Below are 15,189 nucleotides of genomic sequence, written 5' to 3' on the forward strand. Positions count from 1 at the left end.
TTAAGCCTTTATGCCTAGAGAAAAATGTAATTATTTGTATTCCCTTTCTTTTTTTTCTTATACCCCAGGCTGTGATACCTAAATTAATGTTTCTAGACCAGGAGCATTTCTACGTGTTCAGCTTACTAACCATATCTACTAAAACTACAATCCTAAACTTTGCGACTTCTAAAAATTCAATGAGATATAAGAATGCAACTTCAGGATATTTCTGGGATTCTAATTAAATAGTTTCCATAGTTACCCTCTTCTCAGTATTCTGAGTTTTCATAAAAAACTAAGAACAGTCTTATATGATGATATTTTTGTTATTTACAGTATAAAATCCAGTCACTGTGTTGGGGTAAGTGTTAACTCCTTCATATGATGTTATACCTAACAGTCTAGATGTCACATTTAATCCTGTAGGCAGAATTTTAATGTTTGTAAACTGCAAGTATGACAGAACCACAGATGCCAAGAGCTGCAAGCAAACAACTTTGGATATCCGCCAGACAAAATCTGAAACTCTATTATGCAAATACTGACCAATTCCAGAAGTCAAGCTTAGGCCCACCTCCCTCACTGGATCTGAATTGTTTCCTATGAACCTCGACTCCATCTAGTGCAGTGGTTCTCAACCTTTCTAGGGCCGGGACCCCTTGGTAACATTTGCCAAGTTGTGGTGACCCCCATCAGTAAAATTTAGGGTTGACGCGGCTGCTGCAGCGTGGCGGGAGAACTGACACTGCTGCGCTAGGAGAGGGCTGAGGAGGACTCTCACCTAGCACAGCAGAAATCACACAGCAACCCGCAGCTTGAGAACCGCCAGAATAAAAAAAATTAAAAAAAACATGCCAGGAATGCATAGCTAGATTCTTATTGGCTATTTCACTTTGCAATAGCCAATAGCAAACTAGCTATTGCACCCGCCCTCTGCTGCTGTGAATCAGTAGTGGGGACCTGATGGAGAACTTGCAAAGTGAAATAGCCAATAGGAATCTAGCTATGGATTCCTAGGGTGGTGTTTTTTTTTTCTGACTTACGGCGGCCTACGGCCCCCAATGTCAGACAAAAAAGGTTTACTTTGCTCGGGAGAAAGTGTTTCTCTCCCAGGCAGCCGGGAGCCGCTATCTAATAGCAGGAGACTCCCGGGCGACCCCAAGCAAATCGTCATTCCACCCCCAAAGGGGTCCCGACCCACAGGTTGAGAACCGCTGATCTAGTGGCTATCATGTGGTATTTTCCTGATTCACGCCAATCTTAACAATTAGTTACATTCAACCTTGAAAGAAAGTATACTGATAACAATTGTTTTTGCCTCAACATTACAGAACAAATGTACATGTCTGCTGCTTCTTTCACTGTCCAGTCACGGAGTGGTGGTGGGGAGGAGATTCACATGTGCTACCTAACTGCAGCAGAGAAAAATCAGGTCTCTTCCCCTGCGAGGCATGCCTGTGAAGTGTGACACAGCTGTGTAATGGCTCAGGCACATGGGCATCTCGAGCTGTGTAGTGTAAACTCGGGTGTATTTCAGATTTTTTGCATTCGAGACATTACACCCCAACGCATGCGCCATTGATTTTTATGGGCCGCTGTGCCCAGCTTCTGTGGCTCTAATGCAGGAAAATAAATCTGAATTTATATTATATGGCCCCAGGTGCCCCTGTGCATCAGCCCAAAATCTCAGAACTGAAAGGACAGAAATACAAATCCTTTGGAATGTAAAACAGCTCTATAATATGTATTTCATCTGTGTGTTTAGCCATTTGCATGGAGTAAGAAGACTTTCTTACTTTAGCAGAGCAGCAGTATTTATTATAAAGCATTATTAGATCATCATTTGATTCCGCTTGTTGCATGGAGTACTTTCTTAATGTGCATTCCCAATCTGTAGCCATTTCCCTAGCCTTTGAGTCTATCACTGGCCTGAATCTCATAATAATAAAAAAATGTTTTATATAAAGTATAAGTACAATTTCCATACACCTTCTGGACCCCTGTGTAAGGGCCTATTCACATTGTAGCATTACACAAATGGCATGGTATCCCCACAGCCCAATGCACCACACGCTAGGTGTGCTGGTGCGCTGTGTTGCCATTTATTCTGTAGGGTGCATGCTATTACGTCACTATGAGTCCACCAAATGGTGCCTTCTGTAGGGTGCATGCTATTACGTCACTATGAGTCCACCAAATGGTGCCTTAGGGTGCCATTCAGAATAAATGGCAACGCCACGTACCAGCACACCTAGCATGATAGTGTTTGCTAAACACATCCCTGCAATGCCTTTAGCACAACGCTATGCTGTGAATAGGCCCTAAATCTATACAAAGTGCAGGGTACAGGATTAACCAATGAAAAGTATTGGTACATCTCACCCACGTGTAAGAATGATGAAACAGACTAGGCAGAACAAAGAAAAAAAGTCAACAGTGTGTAGCATGATGTATAACTAACTCATGACTGCCTTAGAATGTTTAATGAAAAAGTTCACAGAGTTGCCAGTAGATACAAAATGACTTATTGCAGGGCTAAAGTGCACCTCCCTCTATTCACTCTGGTAATACTTCAAAGCTTTGACTGTGTAACACCTGTGTAAAGTACATGAATGACACATGATTTCCATTGTGCTCCAGTTCACAGGAATGCCCGGCCTGCGTTCAGAATCGCACGCTTCATTTCCACTGCTGAAACTGACCTACTGTACTTCTTTCTGTCGCTATCATATTACATAACCAGCTATAAAGACTTCTTGTACACACACAATGAATTGACAGTGTGCTTGTAATTATCGATGGTTAAAGGGTATGTTACTCCATAAAATGTGATCTCACCTATGTGTCTGTTATGACATAATGTTTAAAGGGTTATTAAACCCCCAGGTTTTTTTGCAAATATCTACTGCTAGCAAGCAGTAGATATATGCAAAAAGTGTAAAAAAAAAACAAACTTGCTTTAAAAGAGGTTAATACTTACCTGTGTCTTCCCCGCCCGCTCCCGTCCGAAAATGTGAAAATTCTCGGGCAGCCGCAAAGCATCTTGGGGCGGGAGCATGCACAGTTCACATTTTCGGCTGGGAGTCGAGGAGAGACACAAGGTAAGTGTCATGGTCCTTGGAATACTGAAGTATTGTTCCTTGATTCTATTACACAGTGGTGGGTCCTCCGCCCTGTCTTATGTTTGAATCACTCTGTGATAAAACAGTTTGAACACCCCGCCCAAACCAACACCTTCCTATTGGTCATGCAAATGAAAACTTGAAACAGAGTCAGCATGGATTGTTCCGATAGCTTGAATGGGAGGGCTGATACACTGAGTGGCCAGATTATTATGACCACCCCATCAGTACTTCGTTGGGCCACGAGATGACTCCACGAGATGACTTCGTTGGGCCATCTCGTGACTCCACGAGATGTTGAAAGGTGATGCAAAGAATCTGACACTGCACTGCTACCTTTCTGTTGTCTTGTACCAGTCTTGCCACTCTCCGTTCTGCCCTAACATTGACTAGTCGCTGATGGCCACAATTCGCACGTTCAGACCCAGATTTTCGGCTGACAGTCCAGTCTTTAAACACTTTAACAACAGCTGCTCTTGAACATTTAACGAATTCTGCTGTTTTGCTGATACTCGCTCTATGGCTCAGCGCGCCAACAATCATCCCACATTCAAAGGCTGTGGTAAACAACCTGCTTCCCTATTTATAATGGTCTGGCCCTCTAGCAACTTCAGTGCGAAATTATAGCTATTTATAGCTAATTTGCCTACAAACGTCAGGTGGTCATAATAATCTGGCCACTCAGTGTATGTGTAATGACACCGAGACGTCCCAGGAGATAATTACAAACAGTCAAACATAGAGTGATTCAAACATAAGACATGGAAGCAAGGAACAATACTTCAGTATTCCAAGCACCATGACAGTAAGTCTATGTACAACGTGCACCCGCATGCAGACACCGTGGGACAGGAAGTGCCAGCAAGGACAGAGGAGTCAGCGCTGGATCGGAGACCCGCAGCAGCGCTGGAGGGACAGATGAAAACAACAAGAAAGAAGAAGATCGGATTAAGAAACATCATTTAAGGTAAGTGCTTTAATTAACATTGGCGGAAGGGAAAAATGTTTTTGACTATAATGTCACTTTAAGCTAAATCTTTCCTGTTGGTTTGGTACTTCTTCAATTCATCATATATACATGCTGATCCTGCCAGATCCCCTTCTGTCTTTTTTCATTTGGACCCCACTAATCATGGAAGCAGATCCATGCTGGGGTGGTCAGTATGCTTCCGTTTTGGTTTACAATCCTCACTCATGAAAAAAGCTCCGACAGTGAGTGCGTGCAGACATCCTAAATAGCTCCTCACATCCTCCTATATTCACTTTGGGAGTGACGTGAGAGCTGTTAGAGCTGGCATTCTATTGGCATAGAAACACACGTTTCATTGGGTATACGTCCCTTCCTATAGCATGGGTGAGAAAACGTCGGTTCTCCAGCTGTGGTGAAACCACAAATCCCACCTTTGAAGTCATGCCTGTGGCTGTCAGTCTTGCGATACCTAATGAAATTTGAAGTTGCACCACAGCTGGACAGCTGGAGTTTGCCCACCCCGACCCCCTGACCTGGAGCTGCTGATTTACATGCCCACTAGCCGCAAAGTGTTATGAGCTAAGTAGAGCTGCAGCTAACGATTATTTTCAAAATCGATTAGTTAGCCGATTATTAAGTTCGATTAATCGGTTAATCGGATAAACAATAAAATAAATGTTAAAAAATGGCTCCAGTGATGGACTACTAGTTTGTATTGAGATTGCACTCCATCAATCCGACAGTGAGTGCGTGCAGACATCCTAAATAGCTCCTCACATCCTCCTATATTCACTTTGGGAGTGACGTGAGAGCTGTTAGAGCTGGCATTCTATTGGCATAGAAACACACGTTTCATTGGGTATACGTCCCTTCCTATAGCATGGGTGAGAAAACGTCGGTTCTCCAGCTGTGGTGAAACCACAAATCCCACCTTTGAAGTCATGCCTGTGGCTGTCAGTCTTGCGATACCTAATGAAATTTGAAGTTGCACCACAGCTGGACAGCTGGAGTTTGCCCACCCCGACCCCCTGACCTGGAGCTGCTGATTTACATGCCCACTAGCCGCAAAGTGTTATGAGCTAAGTAGAGCTGCAGCTAACGATTATTTTCAAAATCGATTAGTTAGCCGATTATTAAGTTCGATTAATCGGTTAATCGGATAAACAATAAAATAAATGTTAAAAAATGGCTCCAGTGATGGACTACTAGTTTGTATTGAGATTGCACTCCATCACAGGAGTAAGCTTGGAGCGGTGGAAGTAAAAAAGAAAAGAAGGGGGGGCGTGGCCAAGCAATGGAGCCGTAGAGACGTGTGAGCACTGAGCTCTGCGCCCCTGTGTACTTATTCAGCTGACTGACTGCACCAAACTCACCCCAAATCCTCATGATTGCTAACCGGAGACTGACCCGATCCAGCAAGAAGACTGCCCGGTGGACGATACCCGCTACTTCTCCCCGGCAGCTCCACGAAGCCCGGCGGCCGGCCCTGCACGCATGGAGTCGAGCGGCCATCTTGCCTCCCGCACGGAGCGACATCCGCGTCCAGGTCAGTCACTGGCAGCGGTGAGCGTGAGTTGGGGAGGAGGTGCGGCGCGCAGCGTGTGTGGAGCCGTGAACAGGGCCAACTGATCAGAAGCCGATTAATCGATTATTGAAATAGTTGACAACTTTTTCAATAATCGATTATAATCGATTATGTCGATTAGTTGTTGCAGCCCTAGAGCTAAGAAGGAATTGAGGTAATGTGACCATGTTGACAATACTAAAATAAACATACAAATTTAAAGGTTTTTCTTATTGTGTACATTGCTACCTGCAAAAACAAAAAACTGAGTAAATGGCATTGGCCTGTTAGCAGCGTTTAGACTTTACAACTACTTTAACTGCTTGAAGACCAGGTGTTTAGATCCCCTACCTGGCCAGGCCATTTTTCAGTGTTCAGCGCTGCGGTACTTTGACTGAAATTTATTCCGTCACGCAACGCTGTACTGAAATGAATTTTATACCATTTTTTGGGGACAGATAGAGCTTTCTTTTGGTGGTATTTAATCACCACTGCGGGTTTTATTTTTTACTATATTCAGGAGAAATTACTGAAAATTTTGAGAAAAAAACGTTTTTTTTTACATTATGCTATAAAACAACTAATATTACCCACTTTTTTGGTAAAATATAAAAGATGGGGTCACGTCGGGTAAATAGACACCAAACATGTCAAGCGTAAAAATTGCGCGCACTCGCAAAAAACTAGCATACCCAAAATTGGCCATAGGCGACGCTTTAAAAGCTTTTACCGCTCATCAGTTTAGTGTTATCAGTGATTGATGGCCCTAGAACTATTGCTCTCATTCCGACGTTCGCGGCGATATGTAACATGTGCGGCGTAATGGGTGCAATCGTCGTTTTCGCAGGTATGCGCACCTGACGCATGTTTACATGCGTGTATGTAGGGGTGGGGACTTTAAAAAAAAAATTGTTTTTTTTATTCTTTTTTGTGTAACTTTAAAAAAATTGGGGGGGAAACTTTAAATTTTTGTACTATTTTTTTTTTCCACTTAACTTTATTGCTATCACAGAGGGGGCTGAGAAACCCCCTTATGTGATAGCAAAAGAGGTGACAGGTCCTCTTTATGGAGACATCAGGGGGTCTCCAAGACCCCTAATGTCACCTAGGACCCCCCTGAAGAAGCTGATGAAGCAGAGATCTGCTTCATCAGCTTCTCTCCAGCATCTGAAGCTGGAGAGTGACACAAGAATGCGGAAGTGATGTAATATACAACACTTCCGCATTCTGACAGCGGAGAGGGGACCGGAGGGAGCTCGTGTACCGAGCTCCCTCTGATCCCCTGTGACAGAGGCACTATGCTGGTCCCGGGCTCACACCGGAGCCCGGGACCAGCTTGACAGCGGGAGGGGGAGAGCCGCGGAGGGGGGGGCGCACGTCTCGGGGCTTCATACAAGCGATCCGCCGGCTCTATAGCCGGCGGATCGCTTGTATATTAACGGGCATCGCTGCCTCTTTTGAAATAGCGGGGACTTCCCGCTCGCGCGCGCCGGATGTAACAGGACGTGTATACACGCCCAGTTACATCCAAGAAGCTCCCGGCAGGCCGTGTATACACAGCGGCTGGCCGGGAGGTAGTTAATGTAAGAGGAGTCCCAAAGTCCCAGCATACACTATCCTGTTATAACATCAGCACTGTAATAGGAATACATACTAGAGGTGTTTTTGATAATGCAATCAAAGGTTACTTTAAAAATCCCTTTTATGTAGTGAGTGCTGCCTTCTGTCTGCCCATCACTTTCACCAACTTCCTGGATTCCCAGCGTGCTTTGCATCTCTTTTCCTGCTGCTTGATGTGATGCAATCTTGATTATTCAAGACTACGTATCCCATCATGCAATGCTTCCAACAAGCAATGATAATGTTGGTTTGTAGTTATGGAGGTTGTGACATAAAGAAGTGCATATTCACACGACTGAAATTGTGTGCGTTGAGGAAGTACATCCTATGGGAATCTTTAATACGTTTACAAAGGTACATATTAAGGACTCAATCGATATGATTATTAGGAGTGGGATAGAACTTCTGAAAATTCAATATAAAAATACATATATATTTTTAGCTTTGGACCATAGATACCCTTTAACAATGGAGGAGATATATAACTGGAGGACAGGAAAAGATTATTTCATTCACCCTGTATACCACACCAAAGAACTGGCAGCCTGAATTCTCACTGGTTGCTTCAGATGCATATCTTTTTGCCGTATGGGTGCATTTAAAACATGCCTTTAAAGTTTTTTATTTCTGCCACTTTGTGCTCACAAAACTCTTGTCTAAGAGTAGACACTAAAACATGTTTTCTATTGCTAGCCAGAAACACTTTTTCTCTTTGCCCCCCTGTGTTACCAGAGGGAATGATGTCATGGCTTGAAAAAGAATATTTGTCCAAAATGTGTAACAAAGCTGCTCAGCTTGATGTTTTTTTTTATCAGCTATATAATAAAATATTACAATTTTACCCAGCAGGGGTGTTAACCTTCTTTTTTTTTACATGTTGGCACCATGCCAGGGCTAAGACCCACCAAATGCTTTTCCACTGTCCAATGAGAGCGCATTTACTAGCCACTTTTATTGATCAGGAGGATGGCAGTTTTGTGGGCTTACATATGATACCAAGTAACAAATGGACTATGGGGTTAAAAAAAAATTTAAAAACATTATACACTTAGGGGTTCATTTATAAAAGTTCCACCCGACAATGCCATATAGGAAATTCTTATACTAGGCAGCGCCATATGGGGGATAGGGTTGTCACCTGTCCGGGATTCACCCAGACAGTTCGGGTTTTAAATGTTGTGTCTGGGTTTCATGGCAGCTGAAACCTGGACACAAGATGTCAGGCAGAAAGGCGCAACCAATTTAAGTTAGGGGCTACTGGCCCCCCACTGAAAATAGTCAATACTGTGATATTTACATATGAATGGGTGGTGCTAGTTACATATGAACAAGCCGCGACTAATTCTCCCCAAACTATTTCTGTGCGTCGCTAGAGTGTTCGGGTTTTGATGCAAGAAAAGGTGGCAACCCTAATGGGGGCACTAGTGCCGTGCGAACTGCATCCAGGTGGAGCTTTTATAAATGAGCCCCTATGTGTATGGAGTTGTTATGTTCTCCCTGTGTTTGTGCTGGCTTCCATACACTATCCCCAAAAATAGTGCTGTTGCCTCCAACTTAATCTGGCAATACTGTGTGTATATAACAGAGGTAGTGACCTTAAGATACTTTGGAATCACAGCGTCAAACAGTTACATTTTCTCTGCAAAGTGCAAAGGAAAGAGTCAGCACAGCAGTAATTACTACTTCTAACTCAGTCCAATGCATTACAATAAATAACCACTAGAGGTCAGCACTGTGTCACTTTCCTTCTGAGTTGGTAATCTGCAATAGATGGACATCCACCGTGCAGTGATCAGATTTTACTCCATAAATTCTATTAATAATTTCGTTTTAACCAGAGCCATTTTCACTTTCTTTGGCCTAATAGTTTGAAAAAAAAATAATGGCAATGCTCTCGATACAGATGTGATGCATATATTGTTTTTTATGGGTAGATAAGTCTTTCTTTTGGTTGTATTGAATTATTTTTATTTCAAATGTAAAAAAAAAAGTAAAAACCAGCAAAAATATGCTTTTCCCGAAATTGACTTTTGGTTAATTTATCAAAGTAAAGGAAATTCTTATACTCATCAGCACCATCTAGGGGTATTAATGCCATGCAAATAGCAAGGGAGGAACTTTTATAAATGAACCCCTTAGCGTGATAGATGCAACGTACTGATTTTATTTTGCTATGTGTCCTGTATAATGACACTAAAATATGTTTCTTTACAAAGTGTGGCAAAGTGTAAAGTGTTAAAAAAGCAAATTTGTGTATTTTAGTTGTATTCCTAACACTACAGACAACATTGAATGCAAACAATTATTTTTATACAAACCGAATTAAAAAGTTTAAATTTTCTCAAAAAAAAAAGTAGAAGGTAGAAGAACTAAAGACAATAAGGTAGAATAAATAGTAAATTAGCATTAGCTAGAGATAACAAGGGGTAAATCAGAAGTCAACAAAGGAAAGACTTTTATTAAAAGAACACCTTTTGTTTCTTCTGGTTATTGTATTCAAAATGCTGCACATCTTTCCAGCTACAAACTTATTGCATTTCATTTTAGGCAACCCTTTCCTTGCCATAGACATAGAAACATAGATGAGTGATGGCAAAAAAAGGTCAAATAGTCAACTGCTCCTTTTTACTATTATAACACAGAAAATCTCTTAGGTCACACTTGGTGACAAATTGCCACCGACATGATTGCTATGAAGGACAGGGTATAGAAATACTTACCCATTTCCTAGCTAGCTGGATGAGTGAGGTGGTGCTCTCTCGCTGGCATTCTGCAGCATATCCAGGTGCAAGGAGAAACATCTTGCTCATCTAGCCAGCGATTGAATGACCTGTAGAAACAGGTGAGCTCTTTCCCGGCACGTTTTTAGCAGTCCTGTTGCTGGTAGAGTGTGACATGGGCCGTACTCATAATTACTTCAAAATTTTAAAGTGACACTAAACTCAGAAGTTAAATCTTAAAAATGCATTCAAGTATCTTAACTATTAACAAAAATGTATCTTATTTGTGTATCAACCGGCTGTAGATCCTCAAATCATCTCTGAATTGGTACTGACACTGTCCTTCCTTCTGGAGGGTGGCTACTTTTGGTCTCCATGGTCCATGTGTGTGTTGTAAAGTAGCCACCGCTCCAAGCTCGCCCGTGATAGACTACAATCTCAATACAAATTGGTAAATAAAACGTGAGGTTGTAGTCATCACAGGAGCAAGCTTAGATCGGTGGCTACTTTATAACATATACAGAGACCATGGGGAACAAAAGTAGCCACCCTCCAGAAGGAAGGACAGTGTCTTCATGAATTCAGAAATGATTTGAGGATCTACAGTAAAGTGATTCACAAATAAGTTAAATGTCTGTGGTTATTTGAGGTACTTGAATGCACTTTTAAGATTTAACTCCTGGGTTTAGTGTCACTTTAAGGCTACGTTCACATGGGCGCCAGCCTCCATTGCTCTTTGAAAAGCGATCTGCGGTGGATCCCTTTTCAGAGGATGGTGGAACAGCAGCTGCCCATATTCAACAGGAGATCCTGGTGCCTCCCGAATGCAGTATTTATTTTTTTAATCCCAATGGGTAGTTCCTATTGTAATACTGTGCCACAACCATGTATACACGCAGGTCGCATCCACTGCAATGGGCGACTTTGACAAGCAGCACCGCCTGTCAAACTCGACATGCTGTATATTTTTTGCCACAATGCAAAGCATTGCCACCTCCATAATGTATACAGCACTGTTTGGTCGCAGTGCTGACATTGCAGTAGGCGACCAGGGGGTTGTAAAACTGCAGATCAACTGCCTGGTTGTATGACCCCCCTTGCCACCCGTGTGAATGAGGCCTTACTGCTTTCTGCTGGAATATACATACATTTTAGTAATGAAAACATCATAACAACACTGGACTGGGGGCAGCCAGTGACTGCATCAATATAAAAAAAACTCAGAATCCTATGAAGCCAAGTAAGAGGAAGCCTGATAATAGTCTAATGAGATATACTGGAAGGCAGTGAGTCACTTAGGCTGCCCGTACACTTTGAGATTTTTCTCGTTCAGCCCCGTGGGGCTTAACAAGAGAAATCACTCGAACAACAAAGTGCTAGGGATCCAATTTTTTTGTATGTATCGTCTCAATATAAGACTTTTCTTCACAACCGGACTAGGAGTCAGGAAATGCGAAGACATATGAAACATTGTTTATAGGTGGCTACACAGATCAGTATTAGGATGCCCGGTTTTCCCAAAATGCATCTGGAAGGTGACTTGCCTAGGATGCTTGAGACCAGGAAGTATCGGAGATTACACACTTTGTGCAAGTTTTTCTTCACAATTTGCAAATTGCATTATTGGGCTGTGTTGAAAGACCACCAGTGGCACTGAGTGTGTTTTTAGGCTTTTAACCTTTGAAAATTGTTCCTTCTTCCCTAAGGGTCCCCCATGTCCCTTTTTTATCCATAATTTTAACTCTAAGATTTAGCAGTCAAGAAGTACACTACCTTGTCCACAATGCCTCTGGATCCCAGAGAAACAGCCACATTCACTCTGTAGGATAATTTAGTGGGTACCTATAGTGACACCCACTAGCAGTTGACAAAACACTCAGCTTATACTCCCCTATGGCTGTCCTTTACATACATCCAGAGCATGGCTGTTCATCAGCTACAATGAACCATTATTATGTAACATCTTCAATACACGTTGCACACTTTGAGAAAAACCACTTTTATTCCCTAGTTAACCCTACTAACCAAATGGCTGACATGAGCCAGACATTCACTAAGTACGTCTAATGCATTAATTACAACAATTGACACTTCCTATCAACGGCTGATTTTCCAGGCAAAACAGTCATTACAGTAACATTTCATGAGCTGTTACCTATTATTTCCTCCATAAAACAAAACTGACTTTAACCTTCCCACAGGGCTTCAGCAGTGACTGAGGTGCTTGCTAATTTGTATGCCATTGAAGGTCAGAAAAGTATGAAATCAAATTGCCTGTGCAATCTATGAACTGTGGTATTTCCCTCAGTCATGTTTAACTAAATCACATTAACACTTCAAACATTAGCTATGAGAGGTGACTAGCTTAAGATGGGAGCAATTGTCTAAGCTGATACTACAGTGTGCTAAATGAAAATAATAACCGACAGTCACTTTACAAACGTTACTCTGATCCCGGTACATAATCTGATGTATATCTCGCATGAGTGCGGAAATTCATGAGATCATTTTTGTTCCTCCTTTTCTAAACTGATACTTGCTCATGGCAAGATATATCCTACAATATTCAAGAAAAGGATATTACTAAATAATACCCAAACATAAGATTAATTTCTGTAAATGGATAACTGTACGTTTACAACACATCTGCCTTTTTAATATAAGCGGGGATACCAAAGAGAGCATTACCTATTGTCTTTGTTTTCCTTTCCCTGTATTTTGACAGCTGCCATCAGAGTCCCGGTTTAGTGCAAACATTGCTCCATCTATACTCGGCTTGTCTGCATCAGCACTGTGAGTGCAGACAAAAAGTGAAAATATTGAAAGTACCTGGTTCATTTACATGTTTGGTTTAATGTCCTCACCCCCCAAGAGCTATACATGAGCAATTGTATGCTACAGTGCACTTATGTAATCACTGCAGATCACAATCTGTTAGCAAGAATAACTCTACCTAAATTTTACTAATCACTCCATTACATGCCACTGCAGAAAACCAATGGTGGTAAACATAATGCAAATGTAGAGGTATACCTGAAGCCTTCCTTCAGTCACTATTTGAAGACACGTGCTCTCTACACTGCAGCTAACCATGTGCAACTACCTGTTTCTAGCACTTGGCAATCTCCAGTGATTGTACAAGTGTATTGCAGCACCAAATTCATAATTCCACCCATAACTTACACATATTATACTTACTACAATAAAGGAAGTAAACCTTTCTTTTCATGCTTTAAAATAGTTAGGTTTATCGGTGCTCAGGAGGCATAGCTTGACACTGGAATGAAATCTAAGCTGCTTTCTCAAAAACGTGCAGTCTAATCAGACCACAGAGTGCTGATACTGATATGCAAATCTTTACTTTTTCAAAAAAGTCAACAGCTATGTATCTTTTTTATCTCTAACCACTCCCTGGGCCACTGCTGTATGCAGAGAGCGATGACATATGACTGCCCCAGGGTGGGCAGAGGTTTCTTTAAAATGAGTGCTGTGATTGACAGACTGACTTCCCCATCTCTATACTCTTTTTTGTAGGGCTACAAAAAGCACATACAAATAATACGAACAGCGCTCTCTGATTGGGTCAAGGGAATAGGGTGCTGTAGCTCTACCTCGCCTGCAGCCCTAGGAGACAGGAGGAGTGCCTGCACTTGTGGAACCAAAAACAACTCACGCCCTCACGTTTGTTTTTTGTCCCAAAGAGGCTACAAAGTGACTGAGGAATTGTGGCTACCAGGTTTAGCAGTGTGTGTGTTCACATGTCACTAAATTACAAATAAAAGAGCAGCGATCTGCAAAAATCCAAGGCAATGCCTTCAGCAGACAGGCTGATGTCAGATGCTTTCTGATTGGTTGCTGCAAGTAAACTTGTATAGACTGAAGGAACTTTCATTAACACACGAATGCCTAGTTCTACAGTATGTGTATGTGAGAAGAAAAATGTCTACCCACCTTTTCCACAGGTGCATGTCCTTCATTTGACACATGGGTTCTTTTGGATTCATTCTTTGTTCTACTCAGTCTTCTGGTAACTTTTTCCTTAAGCAGGGAGGTGTATCCAATATGTTCATAAATAGGATTGGTTGTCATTTTTGCAATGTACTCTGCAGCTTTAGTTTCTATGTACAAGGTGATAAGGCCATCAGTTACTAAGTCATGTATTGACTCAAACCTCTTCTCTCCCACAAAGTGCTTGCCATCATAGAAAAGTCTGTAGTTCAGTGTCTGGTGACCAAACCTGTATAGACAAAAGAAATGTTATGGTAAACACTGTTTAAGGTGATTAAAAGTTTGTACGACCTGCCCATCATGGACAGGCAGATCATACTCGCTGAGGGGAGGGCTTGCAGATGATTGCAATGGTGAGCTGGCAGTGTGCGCTTGCGCACCTCGGGTCGTGCGGCTTTCGTCTTGCGATCGTGCGACCAACCCGCCGAAAATTATACGATTTGACGGGTTTTCATGTGTGCTCGTTATACGAAAATCGTACAACTGTACAGTCGATGCGGTCACACGCTGCCCATCAACCTTACGATTATTGTACGATAGCGGGATCACCCACGATTATCGTACGATAATCGTCAAATGTATGGACTCCTTAAGGCTACATTCACACGGGGCTAATAGCTGTGGCTGGGGATTCCTGCAGCAAAAGCCTAAGGATTCTTACCACAGGAATTCCAGGTGTGCCCATACAGATGCAAGAGCTGTAGGTTCTCGCTGCAGCCTAAAGCCCCGTGTGAATGGGGCCTTACATAGTTCTTACTGCAACAAGTGTCCACATTTGAAGATTTCCCCAGAGTTCTGTTCTGGTGGCAACTCAAAATGTTTCAACACTTTCGGTCCTGGTGATAACGGTCATCATCGGGGCCACAGACTGCAAAACCTGACTGGGTCTCTGTAGGTACTATATATAGGCACTCACAAGGCTTTGCAGAGGAGATAAGTCATAGCGTCAGCATTTTATTGTCAATGTTTTGATGGAGCTCAGTCCCTCTTTATGAAGACATGTTTCAATGTAAGTGTTTTTTTTTCAATAAGTTTTATTCACATTTTTCAGAAAACAAAATAACAAATTACAAGGCTTATCAAAGCCAACAGTACAGCAATATTAGAAATGCAAAAATGACATAAAAATAAAAACAAAGAGTGGATAGGAAACAAACAATAACATTCCTCCTCTGAAGGAGCATATCTAAGGAGGCAAAGGAT

The 15,189-nt window shown here is 42.1% G+C and overlaps 1 protein-coding gene across 1 annotated transcript in view; it reads right to left on the reverse strand.

Moving 5' to 3' along the window:
- The window catches only part of CHN2 (chimerin 2), a 220,339-nt gene that overhangs the window by 98,628 nt on the left and 106,522 nt on the right, over window positions 1-15,189 (reverse strand). The window contains exon 6 of the mRNA XM_018576444.1: window positions 13,930-14,215. Coding sequence (XP_018431946.1) covers window positions 13,930-14,215 — 286 coding nt within the window. The remainder of the gene's footprint in view (window positions 1-13,929; window positions 14,216-15,189) is intronic.

This window comes from Nanorana parkeri, unplaced genomic scaffold, assembly GCF_000935625.1.
Source record: "Nanorana parkeri isolate BGI_ZX_2015 unplaced genomic scaffold, ASM93562v1 scaffold4, whole genome shotgun sequence".
Taxonomy (NCBI): Eukaryota; Metazoa; Chordata; class Amphibia; order Anura; family Dicroglossidae; genus Nanorana; species Nanorana parkeri.